The sequence below is a fragment of the Falco peregrinus genome, chromosome 3, assembly GCF_023634155.1.
Source record: "Falco peregrinus isolate bFalPer1 chromosome 3, bFalPer1.pri, whole genome shotgun sequence".
Taxonomy (NCBI): domain Eukaryota; kingdom Metazoa; phylum Chordata; class Aves; order Falconiformes; family Falconidae; genus Falco; species Falco peregrinus.
In genome coordinates, this window is record NC_073723.1 from 104,671,974 (window position 1) to 104,684,270 (window position 12,297).

General features: G+C 42.9%; 1 protein-coding gene across 2 annotated transcripts; it reads right to left on the reverse strand.

The window, feature by feature from the left end:
* Positions 1–1,386: 1,386 nt before the first annotated feature.
* Positions 1,387–11,958, reverse strand: LOC101912214 (medium-chain specific acyl-CoA dehydrogenase, mitochondrial). 2 transcript variants are annotated; one of them, XM_005235271.4, is made up of 12 exons: positions 11,821–11,958; positions 10,991–11,090; positions 10,063–10,160; positions 9,884–9,953; positions 7,800–7,900; positions 7,633–7,713; positions 6,701–6,831; positions 5,564–5,672; positions 5,287–5,427; positions 5,115–5,210; positions 4,207–4,455; positions 1,387–2,715 (listed from the first exon to the last, which is right to left on the reverse strand). In XM_005235271.4, exons 1-12 carry the CDS (start codon positions 11,842–11,844, stop codon positions 2,644–2,646), a joined length of 1,272 nt encoding a protein of 423 aa, XP_005235328.1. In that variant the 5' UTR covers positions 11,845–11,958; the 3' UTR covers positions 1,387–2,643. The 2 variants fall into 2 exon arrangements, with proteins under 2 accessions (XP_005235328.1, XP_027639434.1); XM_027783633.2 differs by having other exon boundaries at positions 10,991–11,087; positions 11,821–11,953.
* Between the last annotated feature and the right edge of the window lie 339 nt (positions 11,959–12,297).

The window sequence follows — 12,297 nt, forward strand, 5'->3', positions numbered from 1 at the left end:
CCTTCCCAAGCCAAACTTTGATCGCGCTCTTCATCACCGGCATTGCACTCTGGCGGGCGTGATCCGTGCCGGGCCAGAGTGCCATTTGTAGACGCTACAAGAAAACATGTCTCTGATGCCGACCATTACAGAAAAATCTAAAATACAGAGCTTGTTTGTTGGTTGGTTTGGGTTTTGGTGGGGTTGTTTCTCGGGTTTGTTTCCGGAGCAGATGGGTGTTTTCTTGGGGGGTGGCCTGCGGGAGGGGTCTGAAGGGTTATGGGGGATGTTGGCACCACATCTACACATTTTCTAAATGCCCCCAGGGACGGTGATTCCAACACTTGCCCGGGCAACCTGTTCCAGTGCTTGACCACCCTTTCAGCAAGGCAATTTTTTTTATTCTTTTATTAGTAATACCCAATGTAAACCTCCCCTGTTGTAACTTGAGGCTGTTTCCTCTTGTCCTGTGACCTGTTAATCTGGGAGAAGAGGCTGACCCCCACCTCGCTACAGCCTCCTGTCAGGCAGTTGTGGGGAGCAGTAAGGTCCCCCCCCCCGAGTCCCCTCCTCTCCAGGCTGAACACCCCCAGTTCTCTCAGCTGTTCTGCATCAGACTCGTGCTGCAGACCCTAATGACGCTTCCTTGCCAGGAGCGCCTGGCTGCCTATGCTTCCATCCCATGAGGTGTTCACGCACGTAGCTCGCATCCCCCTGAGCCTTCTCTTGTCCAGGCTAAACAGCTCCAGCTCTCAGCCTTTCCTCATCTTCCAAAACCTCCACCACGGCGGCCCGTCCCCGGTCTGTCTCCAGGATGTCCTCTCTTGTACAGGGGAATCCCAGCACTCCATGCGTGACCTTGCCAGTGCTAAGCGATATCCCCAAGAAGTCTGTGGAAGGTGCATTGTGCCAGTGCTGAAAGAAGGGCCTATCCAGGTTAAAACAAACCAAAACCAAACAGAAAAACCCTCACAGAACTTCCTCCTCCTCCTCAGGAAATGTAGTCAAGTGAATATTCTGATGAAAAGGAGCAACAGGTTTAAATATACTGGGTTTGAAATTAAGGTGATGTTAAAAGGCATTCCTAAGGAAAAGCTACACATTTTCACTCGAATCATCCTAATGAAACATCTGCTGGGTTCAGAAGTGTTAATAGTGAAAGAGGCCATTTTCGCCAATAAGCCGATACTCTTACTGCTACTGGGTACTGTCTAAATCCTTAAATCTGACACACGTGCAGACAGCAGCATGTGGTATTGCTGACCTGGAAGGGCTGTTCAGCTCCACGGGCTGTAGCACAGTGAGACCTGCAGGACAGCTGTTAGCATACCTCAGACACAGGACAACTTACCCAAAATACAATTTGAATGGTTTGACAAGCAAAGTGAATAAAAGCAACTGCACCTCTCTGCTTATAAGTACATTTTTATTAGAGTGCAGCAACGGCTGTCAGAAGTAACATCTTGATCATCTAATTTTACAGTGAAAAAACATGGTGTTGTGAGGTTCTCATTTCTTGCCCTTTACTCTGTTTGGCCATTTGGGGTTTAGAACATCCAAGTTTAGAACAGCATTGTTATACCTGAAAATAAGGCCATTTCCTACAGGTTCTTTTGCACAGGATCAGTTCAAATGAAAACATGTTTAAAACTGAATGCTCATCCTTCTTTTTTTCCCCACGGTGATAAAAAAATGCGTACCTGTATTTCTCAAGAGCTGTACTTACCACTCATCCATAAACAAGTCTTGCTTAAGGCACAAGAAAACAAGTAACTTCCTCTCAGGCACAGAGATAAACCGCACTGAATGACAGTTTCTGCCTTTGCTGCAGATTCAGGTGAATCAGATGATTAAGTCACTGAAAAGAAGCCCGATGAAAACAAAAGCTGCTGTTTGTTCATGCTGGCTCATAAGTGTCTGTAAAATTCAGAGGATCTGCAAGTAGTAATTGCAGCCACTGTTTGAGAAAAACACCAATCTGTCTTGTAATTGACAAGAATGTATGGTACTGAAAGAAGCCAGTATGTATTCACTGTCTTTTTTTTAAGATGAAAGTCTCTGAAGGCCACAGAACTAAAGCGTTAGCATATTTATTTTAGGAAGTGGTGACCCAGAGACCATGTGCTGCAGCAGCATGATGTTCCTGAGGAAGCAGAATCGCTTTTTACAGTTTCCCTGAGATTTATTACTATGATAGCCACCCAAACCCCAGTGATAAAAGACTGGGAGCGAATCTGTATCATTATAAACAATACGGAAATACCCCGAAAATGATGTTCCTCGTTACATGCTGAATGCCTTCACAGACCCAAAAAAAGAAAAAAATAATCATTTTGTTCACTTTTTTGATCACATAAATTTTACAGGGCAGGTTTTTACCTCTCCTCCTGCCAAAAGCCAAAGGTTTGACTGAAAGAGAGTGGGGGAAGAGGACAACCGATCACTTTGGAATTCAGAAATGTTTAGAAAACACCAGGTTTGTTAGAAGAAATGAAGCGAGGGAATGGGCAGGGAGTACAGAAGCAGTGCTTAATCACGTACACAAAAAGATTTCAGGAAAAGGGGTTTATGCACGCCTTTAATTGTATCGAGAAATGCACTAGAATCCTCTTTCGTGAGAGCACAGAACACTACAGTAGAGGCAGATGTGCTTGGTAGGTTTCTTTAAGCTTTGTATTTGGCAACGTGTTCACGAGCTATGATCATCCTTTGAATCTGAGCAGTCCCTTCATAAATCTGAAAAGAAGAATTGCAAGATAGATCATTTTTGTAAAATATTTTCACAGATCTTTCTACACTTGTCAACCTTCATAGCACAAATCCACAGTGGATTAGGACGTGCAGAAAGAGAGAGAAAACTGAAGAAAATTTGAGCGTGCTTTGATTAACTACAGTGGGCTAAATGCAATAAACCACATACAAGATCTTGAGAGAGAGTCTTGTGTTCCCAGATGCTCTCCTCAAAACTCTGTAAGGTTCTCACAAACTTAACAGACATAGCGGATGAAGGATGGGGAAAATGGATTCTCTGGGGAAGCAAATACATCGTCTCGGTTTTGAAAGTGAGGGTGGAGGCAGGGAGGTGACCTGGGCTGCAAGTCTTGTATTTTCTTTGACTAGCCTTTCAAGGCCACAGCAAATATTCACATTCATCCATTTATTACCACTGCTCCTTCTTCACTAGTACTCCCTTCAACACATTATTTTTTTACCTTTTTTTTTAAGCAGGCGTTCTTGCGTTTTCCTCTAGAAACATTCTGTGTCTCACCCCTGATCTATTTGGCTTGCTGGCAGCCAAGTCAGAGCTACACGACCAAAGACGTATGTAGGTGTAACGCAGAAAGGCAGCCACGGACTCCAACGGTACAGTGCAATGTGATTCAAGGGCAACACAGTTCAGTGGTTTAAAGCGTTTCAGCTCCCAGTTCTGCTAAAGCTTGCTGTGGCAAATTGCTCCAATAAAGATTACTGAGTTTGCTAAACATCAGTCAGTCTTGCTGGATAAAGAACTGCAGCATCATATATGCTAAGAGGACACTTACGACATGGAATATTTTCTTGGTAATAATACCGCAGAAAAAGAACGGGGGATTATGGGTGACTATGGACTAAACACGACTAAATATGAGCATGTTTTGTTCTTTGGAGAAGGCAAAAATAATAAAAAAAGGAAGGGTTAATCACTCCTGACTGCGCCACACTTCTGTTAATACAGCATATGCAAGATCATGAATCCATGATACTCAGTGATGGTAATATCTCAGCTGAAGTAATCTGCCCAGTTTATACCAAAGTCTCAGGCAGACAGACAGTTTAGAGCACCGCAAGAAGCGATGAAGAGAACAGCATTATACGTAAGGCATCTCCACTTGACAGAATACCAAAGCAAGCATGGCTATTTTGATCACTTCTTTTCTACAGTGCTTTTTTTCTAAGAGTTCAAAAGCTTTAAAATGAAGAGTCCATGCATTTCAGAGTTACCACATGAGAAAAAAACCGAACCACTACAGTCGTCTTATGTAGGTTAAGTTGTTGATCTAACCCAAAGAGTTTTGTATGTAAGAATCTGCCTCATTTGAATGCCCTTTCTTTGAATGGAAGGATTATTGCTCTCACCCTCAATTTTTTTTTCCCATATGTTCACATCATGATTTCAATCAGTAGCCATTAGTTTCTTTTCTATAAAATGTATGCATTCCTCTGAAGATCACTCCCTCTTTTACTCACCTGGTAGATCTTAGCATCTCTCATTAGTTTTTCTACAGGATATTCAGTATTAAATCCATTTCCTCCAAAAATCTGCACTGCATCTGTAGCTACTTGGTTTGCAACGTCACCCGCGAACGCTTTTGCGATGGAAGCATAGTAGGTATTCCTGCGACCGGCATCGACTTCCCACGCAGCCCTTTGGTAAGCCATCCTAGCCAGTTCCACTTTCATTGCCATTTCAGCAAGCATGAAAGACACCGCTTGGTGCTGTAAATGATGAAATAAACCCAGTTAACTTTGCCGGCTTAAAATTCTATGACATCCAAGAATACAGTCTTCATACTTCTGAATCTGCAAATTCAACACGCTCAGGAAGCTTTGAGTTCTACAGAATCTGGATCAGGCTCTCAACTCTATGCTGAGTTAGACAGGTTGTTAATTCTAAATCCACTTAAGTCACAGGGATGAAGTGTTGAAGTTGTGCTTTACTTTTCGTGAGATCTCTATGTCGCTTGTTGTTTATTCACAAGCAGTGTGACTGGCCATGTTTTCCATTCATATTAATACCATGAGTCTTGTTTCACATACCTCACAGAGGTGTTTTTCCTTCCCTGAAAATCCCTGTGCATGAGACTTGAAGAATTTAAGTGTGTCCTGACAGTACAGGAGTTTCAGGATTTTGGGTGGAGTTTTCTTTGCGATTTTACTATTTTCATCAAGAAGTTATGGAAGAATCCCAGGAGTTCCTGCATAGCTAGATTTACTCAGACAGTGCGGACCTATATACTTGAAAACCCAAGAAATGGCAGGCATAGAACAACTCACACGTCCTAAATATCGAGGAAGAACACCGAAAATTCACCAGTGGGACATCTAGTATCAAAACACAGCTTTTTGATGTATTTGTTTTTATACATTTAACTTACTTCAACAATTGGTTTCCCAAAGGTTTTTCTCTCCAAAGCATATTTAGTAGCTTCATCGAGTGCTCTTTTTGCTAACCCAACAGCACCAGCTGCTACCTGAATTAAATATAGCACAGAATGAAAATCAGAAATTCCTACTGTACTTTGCAAGTAACTTATTTCTGATACTTACGGGTGGCCTGGTCTTATCAAAAGCTCCCATTGCGATTTTAAAGCCAGCTCCCTCGGCTATTAATACATTTTCTTTTGGAACTCTTACGTCTTCAAAGACAATACCCCTTGTATCAGAGCAGCGCTGACCCATATTCATTTCCTGAAAAGCAAAGTTTACAGAGGTCCAGCTACACTGGATTCTTGCAATGTACGGCACCTTCTTGTTCTTTACTTTTTTTGCATTACTGGTTTAGAAGTGAATTCTTGGCTTGTCAAATAAGAGATGCACTCTTCACCTTTCTTCCAATTTGGATTCCAGGGCTATTTGCTTCCACGATGAATCCAGTAAAGGCTTTGCTTGCGGGGACTTTTGGATCTGGATTGGTACGAGCTAGCAAAAAATACCTAGTGTAAAACAAATACGAGGGAGTCAGCTCATCCTCACAATTAACAATCAGATACTTTTTTAGCTCACACGTTAAATGTTGGTTTTGGTTTTGTGTGTGTTGGTATCAGGAAATAAACCACTGAATAAGTTAGCAACCCCTTATTCTTGGCCCTTCCAAAAAAGTAAAACCCTGAGAGGGAGCGAGAGAGAAAAAGTGTCAATGCATCTCTTGCTGCAAAAGTCAAGATTTAATTCAGTTCCTTCAGATCAACATGCAAAGGTTCTCCACATTTTCCGTGTGTTGTAAGTCTTAATATTACAATCAGCTTCACAAATAACACAAAAGAAACCAATTGCCAGCACGCAGATAAAGATGTTTGCTTGGGAAATACAGTATTGCATGCAAAATGTTCTATTATCCTCTTGGTTTTACTATCTTGGTTTTACTCTTCGAAGTTGTAAATAGTTTTTTTTCTGTTAGCAATTAAAGAGTTGTGTATCACGTTTACGGTGTTCAGTAACATCAAGCGATAGCTGATAGAATGATCAAAGAGAAACTATCTTGAACAAGGAAGTAATGAGAAAAGAAAACCTTACAGCTTTCCCTCTGGATTTAGAAGGAATTTAGTGTTGGGGATGAGCATGATCTTACATGAGACATGATGCAAGAGGTGCATCTTGTAAAGCACCTCCATAGACACCAGAGCACCACCTGCACTCTTTGACACTTGGAAAGCGTCTTCCCTTAAGAAAATAAAATGTAAGAGCACAAGCCTGGAGCTTTTCTGTCTTCGCTAACAGCTAGGGCTGTTTCTAGTCCAATGAGAAGCAACTGATGTCGGCCACCGCACCCACAAAGCCAGGTCCCCTGTAACACGAGCTTCTGGAGTACTGTGGCAGTTAAGTGTTGCTGCCCTTCCCTGAGGAGTGTGATAGCAGCCACAACTGAGAGCCCATTCCCTGGGGGGTCGCACACAGGACACACGCCTCCCCCAAGACAGAACAGAACAACAGAAAACGTAATGCCAGTGGCAAGTCAACGCACCAGTTTGCTTTCCCACCGTTTGTGATCCACATCTTCTGGCCATTAATAACGTACTCATCTCCTTTCTTCTCAGCCTTGGTTTTTATACCAGCCACATCAGAGCCTGCTCCAGGCTCTGTTACACAGTAAGCCTAAAAGAAAAGAAAACGCAGAATCCTGAAGAATAAAGTTCTACTTTTAAGCAACCAGAAATTACTGCAAATTATGTGCACCAAACTGATCTGTAAACATTTTAAGTGAACCGCATGGAAAACCCCAGAACGCATCCAAAAGGCCCAACAAGGGTCTGCACAAGAATCCAAACATGTAGGGGTCGATTTTCCTCATAAATCCATAATAATTCTTACAATTGTCTTTTAATTTTAATGGTAAACAGGCACATTCTGTAACTTTTCATAAGTCATCACTTCCTTATGCTTCACAACTCCGATATGGAAGCCAAAGACCTTTCAAATCTGAAAATAAGAGCACAGAGTAACACTTTATGGTTGCTGTGCTCTTCATTTTATGAGGCTCCCTTGTTCAGATTTTAACACACTGCACATGAATCTTTATTACCTTAACAGAGAGCGCCTGTATAATGTTTAAGATCCATAAATGCAGATCAATGCCCATCTGAGTGGAGTCTGCGCTCATACAAACCTTGCATTTTTCTTAGACTCCCACACCTTCTCTTGAAAGGGAAATAAAAGGCACTGCTTTTCGGTAAGTGACTCAGCATGGTTTTCCAGGTACTACCTTCTGTTTGCTTATTGAATGCACTTAATTCAATATTCCTTGACTTTCAGAAAAAGCCACTGTTTATTTACAAACCAAAACAGGCTACACTGTGAGTAGATATCAGTGTTTAAAAAAAAAAAAAAAACAACCCAACCAAAACCGTAATTAATACAATTTGGGAACAGTCTGCAATGCACCTAAGTTATACTTACACACATCATTGGTTCCTCTGTCATTCTTCCCAAGTATTTTTTCTGTTGCTGCTCATTTCCTGCAATGATTACTGGCATTTGCTGAAAGAAAATATTTAGACCATTAATCCATCTTTCTAAAGGGCACAGACTCTAGTCTAAAGGCGGTAAGAAATGACAGAACTGACCCCTAGGGAGTTCGCCTCGATGGCTGTTTGAACCCCGGTACAGCCGTAAGCCAACTCTTCCGTAATAAGGCACGCTTCAAAACTGCCAAGGCCAAGACCACCTACAGTTGAAACATTTCATGGACTAAAATGAGCTAAAAAATTGCAACATATTAGTGATTTACAAAACCTACTTAGCAAAATCATATGCCCTCACATACTTCTGACTGCGTGTTGCGTACAATTAGACATTCCCATGCCAGCTTTTTAAATAAAGTTTTGTCAGATTAGTGACAGATGATTTAAAAATTACATTTTGCAGTTCCAGGGTGATGGTGTGCTTGGTGTCGGACAGATTGCACAAAATGTACCAGTGGGACCTCTTGGCTACTTCGCATCTGAGAATTTCCCTAAGAGTTCTTAGGAAGCAGAGAAAGGGCCACAAGGGCTGCTGAGCTTCCACAGCACTAAGGAAGAAAAGAAACGCGTCCATACCAGTTAGCAAAACAACCCAGTAACCTGCTTCTGGCAGAAGCCAACACTTTGTGAAGTGCGTAACAACACGGTAACAATGCAGCAACGCTTCCCTGAAATATTTTCACAGCCTTTGTGTGACTTCCCCAGCCAAAACTATCTTTGTTATGCTAGCCCTTGACAGATGTTTCTTCTGTGAATTCTCCCAGTCTCTTTCTGAACCTGTTTACAGTTTTAGCATTGATACCGTCCAGGGGCAATGAGTTTCACAAATGAACTACACACTGAGTGTAGAACCATCTCCTTTCATTTCTTCTGAACCCGCCGTCTGCCGACTCCATCTGATGCCTTCTCATTGTACTGAAGGGGACAATGAGATGTCATCCCTTTTCACACTCTCCACGACACTGGCATGATAAGCATTTCTCATGCAGAAGCTGTTCCGTGTACTTCATCATCTTTGTCATCCTTCTAGGAACCTCCCTCATTTCCACAACAACCGTCTGAGGTGGAAGGATCCGACTGCATAATGAACGAGAGGCAAGAGCAATTTGGGGGCAAGCAGCAGCATAGTTATGGCTTCTGCTTTTCTCTTTGTTCCCTTCTTGATTTCTGACCTTCAGTTGATGGTTTTGACCACTTCCGGTCATTATGCTGACATCTTCACAGAACTCAGTATTATAACCCCCGTATCTCTTTGTTTCACAGGTAATAACTAGTTCAGAAGACACCATTTTTTCTGTGAGGTTTGGATTGCTTCTTCCCTTTCTTGTGTGCATCACTTTTCCTATTTTGGACTTCATCTGCCATTTAACAGTCGCTCAGTTTCACCACCTCCTCCTAGAGCTCTTCACACCAGCCTCGTCTTTTCTGTAGCAGGTAAGTCAGCATTATCAATAAACTCTATGACCTCAGTATTGATCTCCTTTTCCAGACCTTGTAAAGCAGTGGTGTCCAATTTGTCACTTCCAAGTTTTAATTTAATAACCAAGTGATTCTACATTGCAGTAGTCCAGCTGTTTCAGCCTTGAGTGTCTGTGGCTGAATAAACATGATCCTCACAACTGCTCCTTTGATCTCTTTAATTCAATTTTTGATACAAGATATACCCTCTAATAAGTCTTAAAAAAAAACCCAGGGCCTGCTATGGACATTTCCCCAACTTTGTTTTCAGGTAACATATACACGTGAAAAAAAAAATCTAAAATTTAACATTTTTTCCATCGTTACTCATATACCTAAGCACTGATCCTCTGCACCTCCTCTGAACTGGAAATTCATCCTTCTGGCTTATTGTCTTAAATTGCTCCAGCCTGTATCACAGAGTAGGTCAAAATACGACCGTCTAGTTTCTCTGCCTCATCAGATGACACAGCACACCAGGGGAACATTAGGCAGTTGTAATCATGGGAGGAAATCTGGTTATAAATTACTAAATCACAGCCTAATTTGTTGGGTGATTACATCCACCCCTAGTGGCACTTGTATGTGTCAACCTGTGTACTGATTCAATTTAGATTATTGAAGTATGCGACTGTTCATTTTATACAGAATCCATCATTACACACATAAATACCCTCTAAGGCCTTTTCTTTGGTTTATTTTACAGATTAAAAAGAAGATTTACTTACCACAGCTTTCTGGTATGTGTGAATTTATAAGACCAAGTTCCCAAGCCCGTTTTATGAGTGGAAAAGGATACTGAAACAGACAGGGAAAATCACTATCTGATTCATCACAGTTAACGTTTTACATTTTACACAGGTTAAGGTCAAAATCTCTCTTCTCCCCTGCCATATGGTAGATTTACCTCTCCAGTTTTGTCATATTGTGCAGCAACAGGAATGATCTCCTCCACAGCAAATTTACGAGCAGTAGCTTGAAACTCTTTCTGTTCATCAGTAAGTTCTATTACCAAAAAAAAAAAAAAAAAGTTAAAAAGAAGTCACCGATTTTGCCAGTTGTCAGACTATGAGAAGAGAGAAAACAAGTCTCAGTTCCTTCCAGGACAATCCAAAGCACCAGGACTTACCTTCCTGGGCCTCTCCAGAAACCAAAGCAACTCAACATCCTCCTTCTCTCTAGAGAAAAAGCTCCACTGATCTCTAATTGATGCCTACGGTGCGCTTACTTACTTATGACAAAATTCTTCCAAAAATATTGAAAACCAAGTAGGAAGTGCCATGTAACATACAAGGTATTACCAAAAGAAATGAAGAGCATGCTGTGCTAACTAAACGAAGGAGATGGAGGCAGATGAATGTTGCTTATCTGATGAATCTGGCTGCTCAGTTTCAAGCATTGACCTGCTGACCCACTAAATTTGCCTTTACGTATCTAATACACCGGGGATTAATTTCTTTATAATATTTCTTTATAACTAAGTTCAGTTAAGACTACATAGAGTTATTTTGACATTTTAAAAGCCAATGTGAGGTAGTTATTCAAAGCTAAGGCAACTCTGGCAGTCACACAAGCTCAAGGCAGACCTCAGTTAAAAAAAGAAAATCTCATAAATATCACGTCAATACCTGGGCCTTCCCGAGTTAGAGAAGAAAGTAATTTGGGGTTTCAAATAATTATTAAAAAAAAAAATAAAATAGAAATTTATTCAGGATGAACACCTTAATTGTAAATTCATACTGAACTGCAATACAGTTGTTTGCCGTTTGTTTTTTCCCCCTAACGCAGCAATTTGTCTTTAACTGTTCTCTTTCTTTCATAACTGCAATACTTACCAAAGCTAAAGCCAGATGCAGGTTTGCTTATGTGTACGTTTTGAGCAGGTTTACTGGAATGTGATCTCCATCCATGCCCTGCAATGGTTTGGAGCATCTGCTAAAGTGAAAAAGAATATGAGCTGCAAGACCTCTTTGCTGCACAAGTCCCATAAAGCTACTAGCCTGACCGCAGCACAACCGCACCATGAAGCACGAAGAACACAGGCAATAATGGCTGTCAACACAGTGAAAAAAAAAGTATTTTCAGAGAATACTGAAAAAATCTATACAGTTAAAAGGTGAAGAAATGCAGGAAGACCACTGCTAGGCATAGAAGTGCTGAATATTGAACTGCTGAGTGAGAGTGTATTCATAGTTCAGGATGGTATTTCTTCAATGGGCCATGTATTACTCATTGGAGCTTTGCGTCCCTGACCAAATGCCCTTCACCTTCCCCCCAGTTCAGGGGTGGCTCTGGGGACAGGGAGAGCATGGAAAGTCCACTGCCTCAGCTGTGAGCCCTTCGCCCTTCCCAACCGGTTATCGACAGCTCCACATCTCCTTGCATGAGGAATATTTTTAATTCCTAACAGGAAGGTTAGTCCTTCAGAAAGCAACTTTTAAACCCGGTATTAGCAAACACCACTTGCAGCGCAGACAGGGAAGGCAGCAGCCAGGCGGGGAGGGCACACACTGTGCCTGGGGGCTGCCTCCACGCCTGGGAGGCCGTCTCCAGGCCTGGGAGGTGGCGGGGAGCCCCGGGGGACGCTGCCCGCACGGCCAGCTCCCTCCAGCCGGTTACCACCCCCCAGGACTCCCGGCCCTTCCCCCCCTCCCCGGCTGCTCACCCGGCTCGCTCTGAACGCCAACATCTTGGCCGAGGCACCTGGTGACCGGCGGAACCCACTGGCCAGTGGCCACCCAGGCGGGTCGGGTCAAGGCGAGCGGCGGGGGGCGGTGCCGGGCGCGCGAGCCATTGCGGCCTTGGGGGCGGTCCTGCTCCTGCCGTGACTGCGTAGCTGCGCCCGGCCGGCGCCTGCCCTCCCTGCGGGCACCTACCGCGCTGCAGCCGCTGCCGGCGTCTCACCCCCCGCAGGCGATCGTCAACGCGGTTCTGGGCGGCGGGGGGGGGAGGCGGGTTCCCTCAGGTTCTCCTCAGGTTTTCCTCAGGTTTCCCCTCAGGTTTTTTTTTTCCCTCAGCGTTTTTCCCCCTTCTGCACACAAAACACAATTTTTATTTCTTTGCACAGCATGTGCCCGGAGTTGGGCTTACTCAAGCAACGTTTGGGCTTGTTGCCAAAAAAAAAAAAAATATCTGGCTTAGC

Bases quoted from the DNA above. Each gene is read 5' to 3' on its own strand.
- LOC101912214 (XM_005235271.4), bottom strand. From the start codon at position 11,844: ATGTTGGCGTTCAGAGCGAGCCGG. The intron at 10,161-10,990 runs GTAAGTATTGCA...TTTTGGTAATAG, and splicing joins TGCATCTGGCTTTAGCTTTG to AACTTACTGATGAACAGAAA. The intron at 4,456-5,114 runs GTAAGTTAAATG...CATCATTTACAG, and splicing joins TTGGGAAACCAATTGTTGAA to CACCAAGCGGTGTCTTTCAT.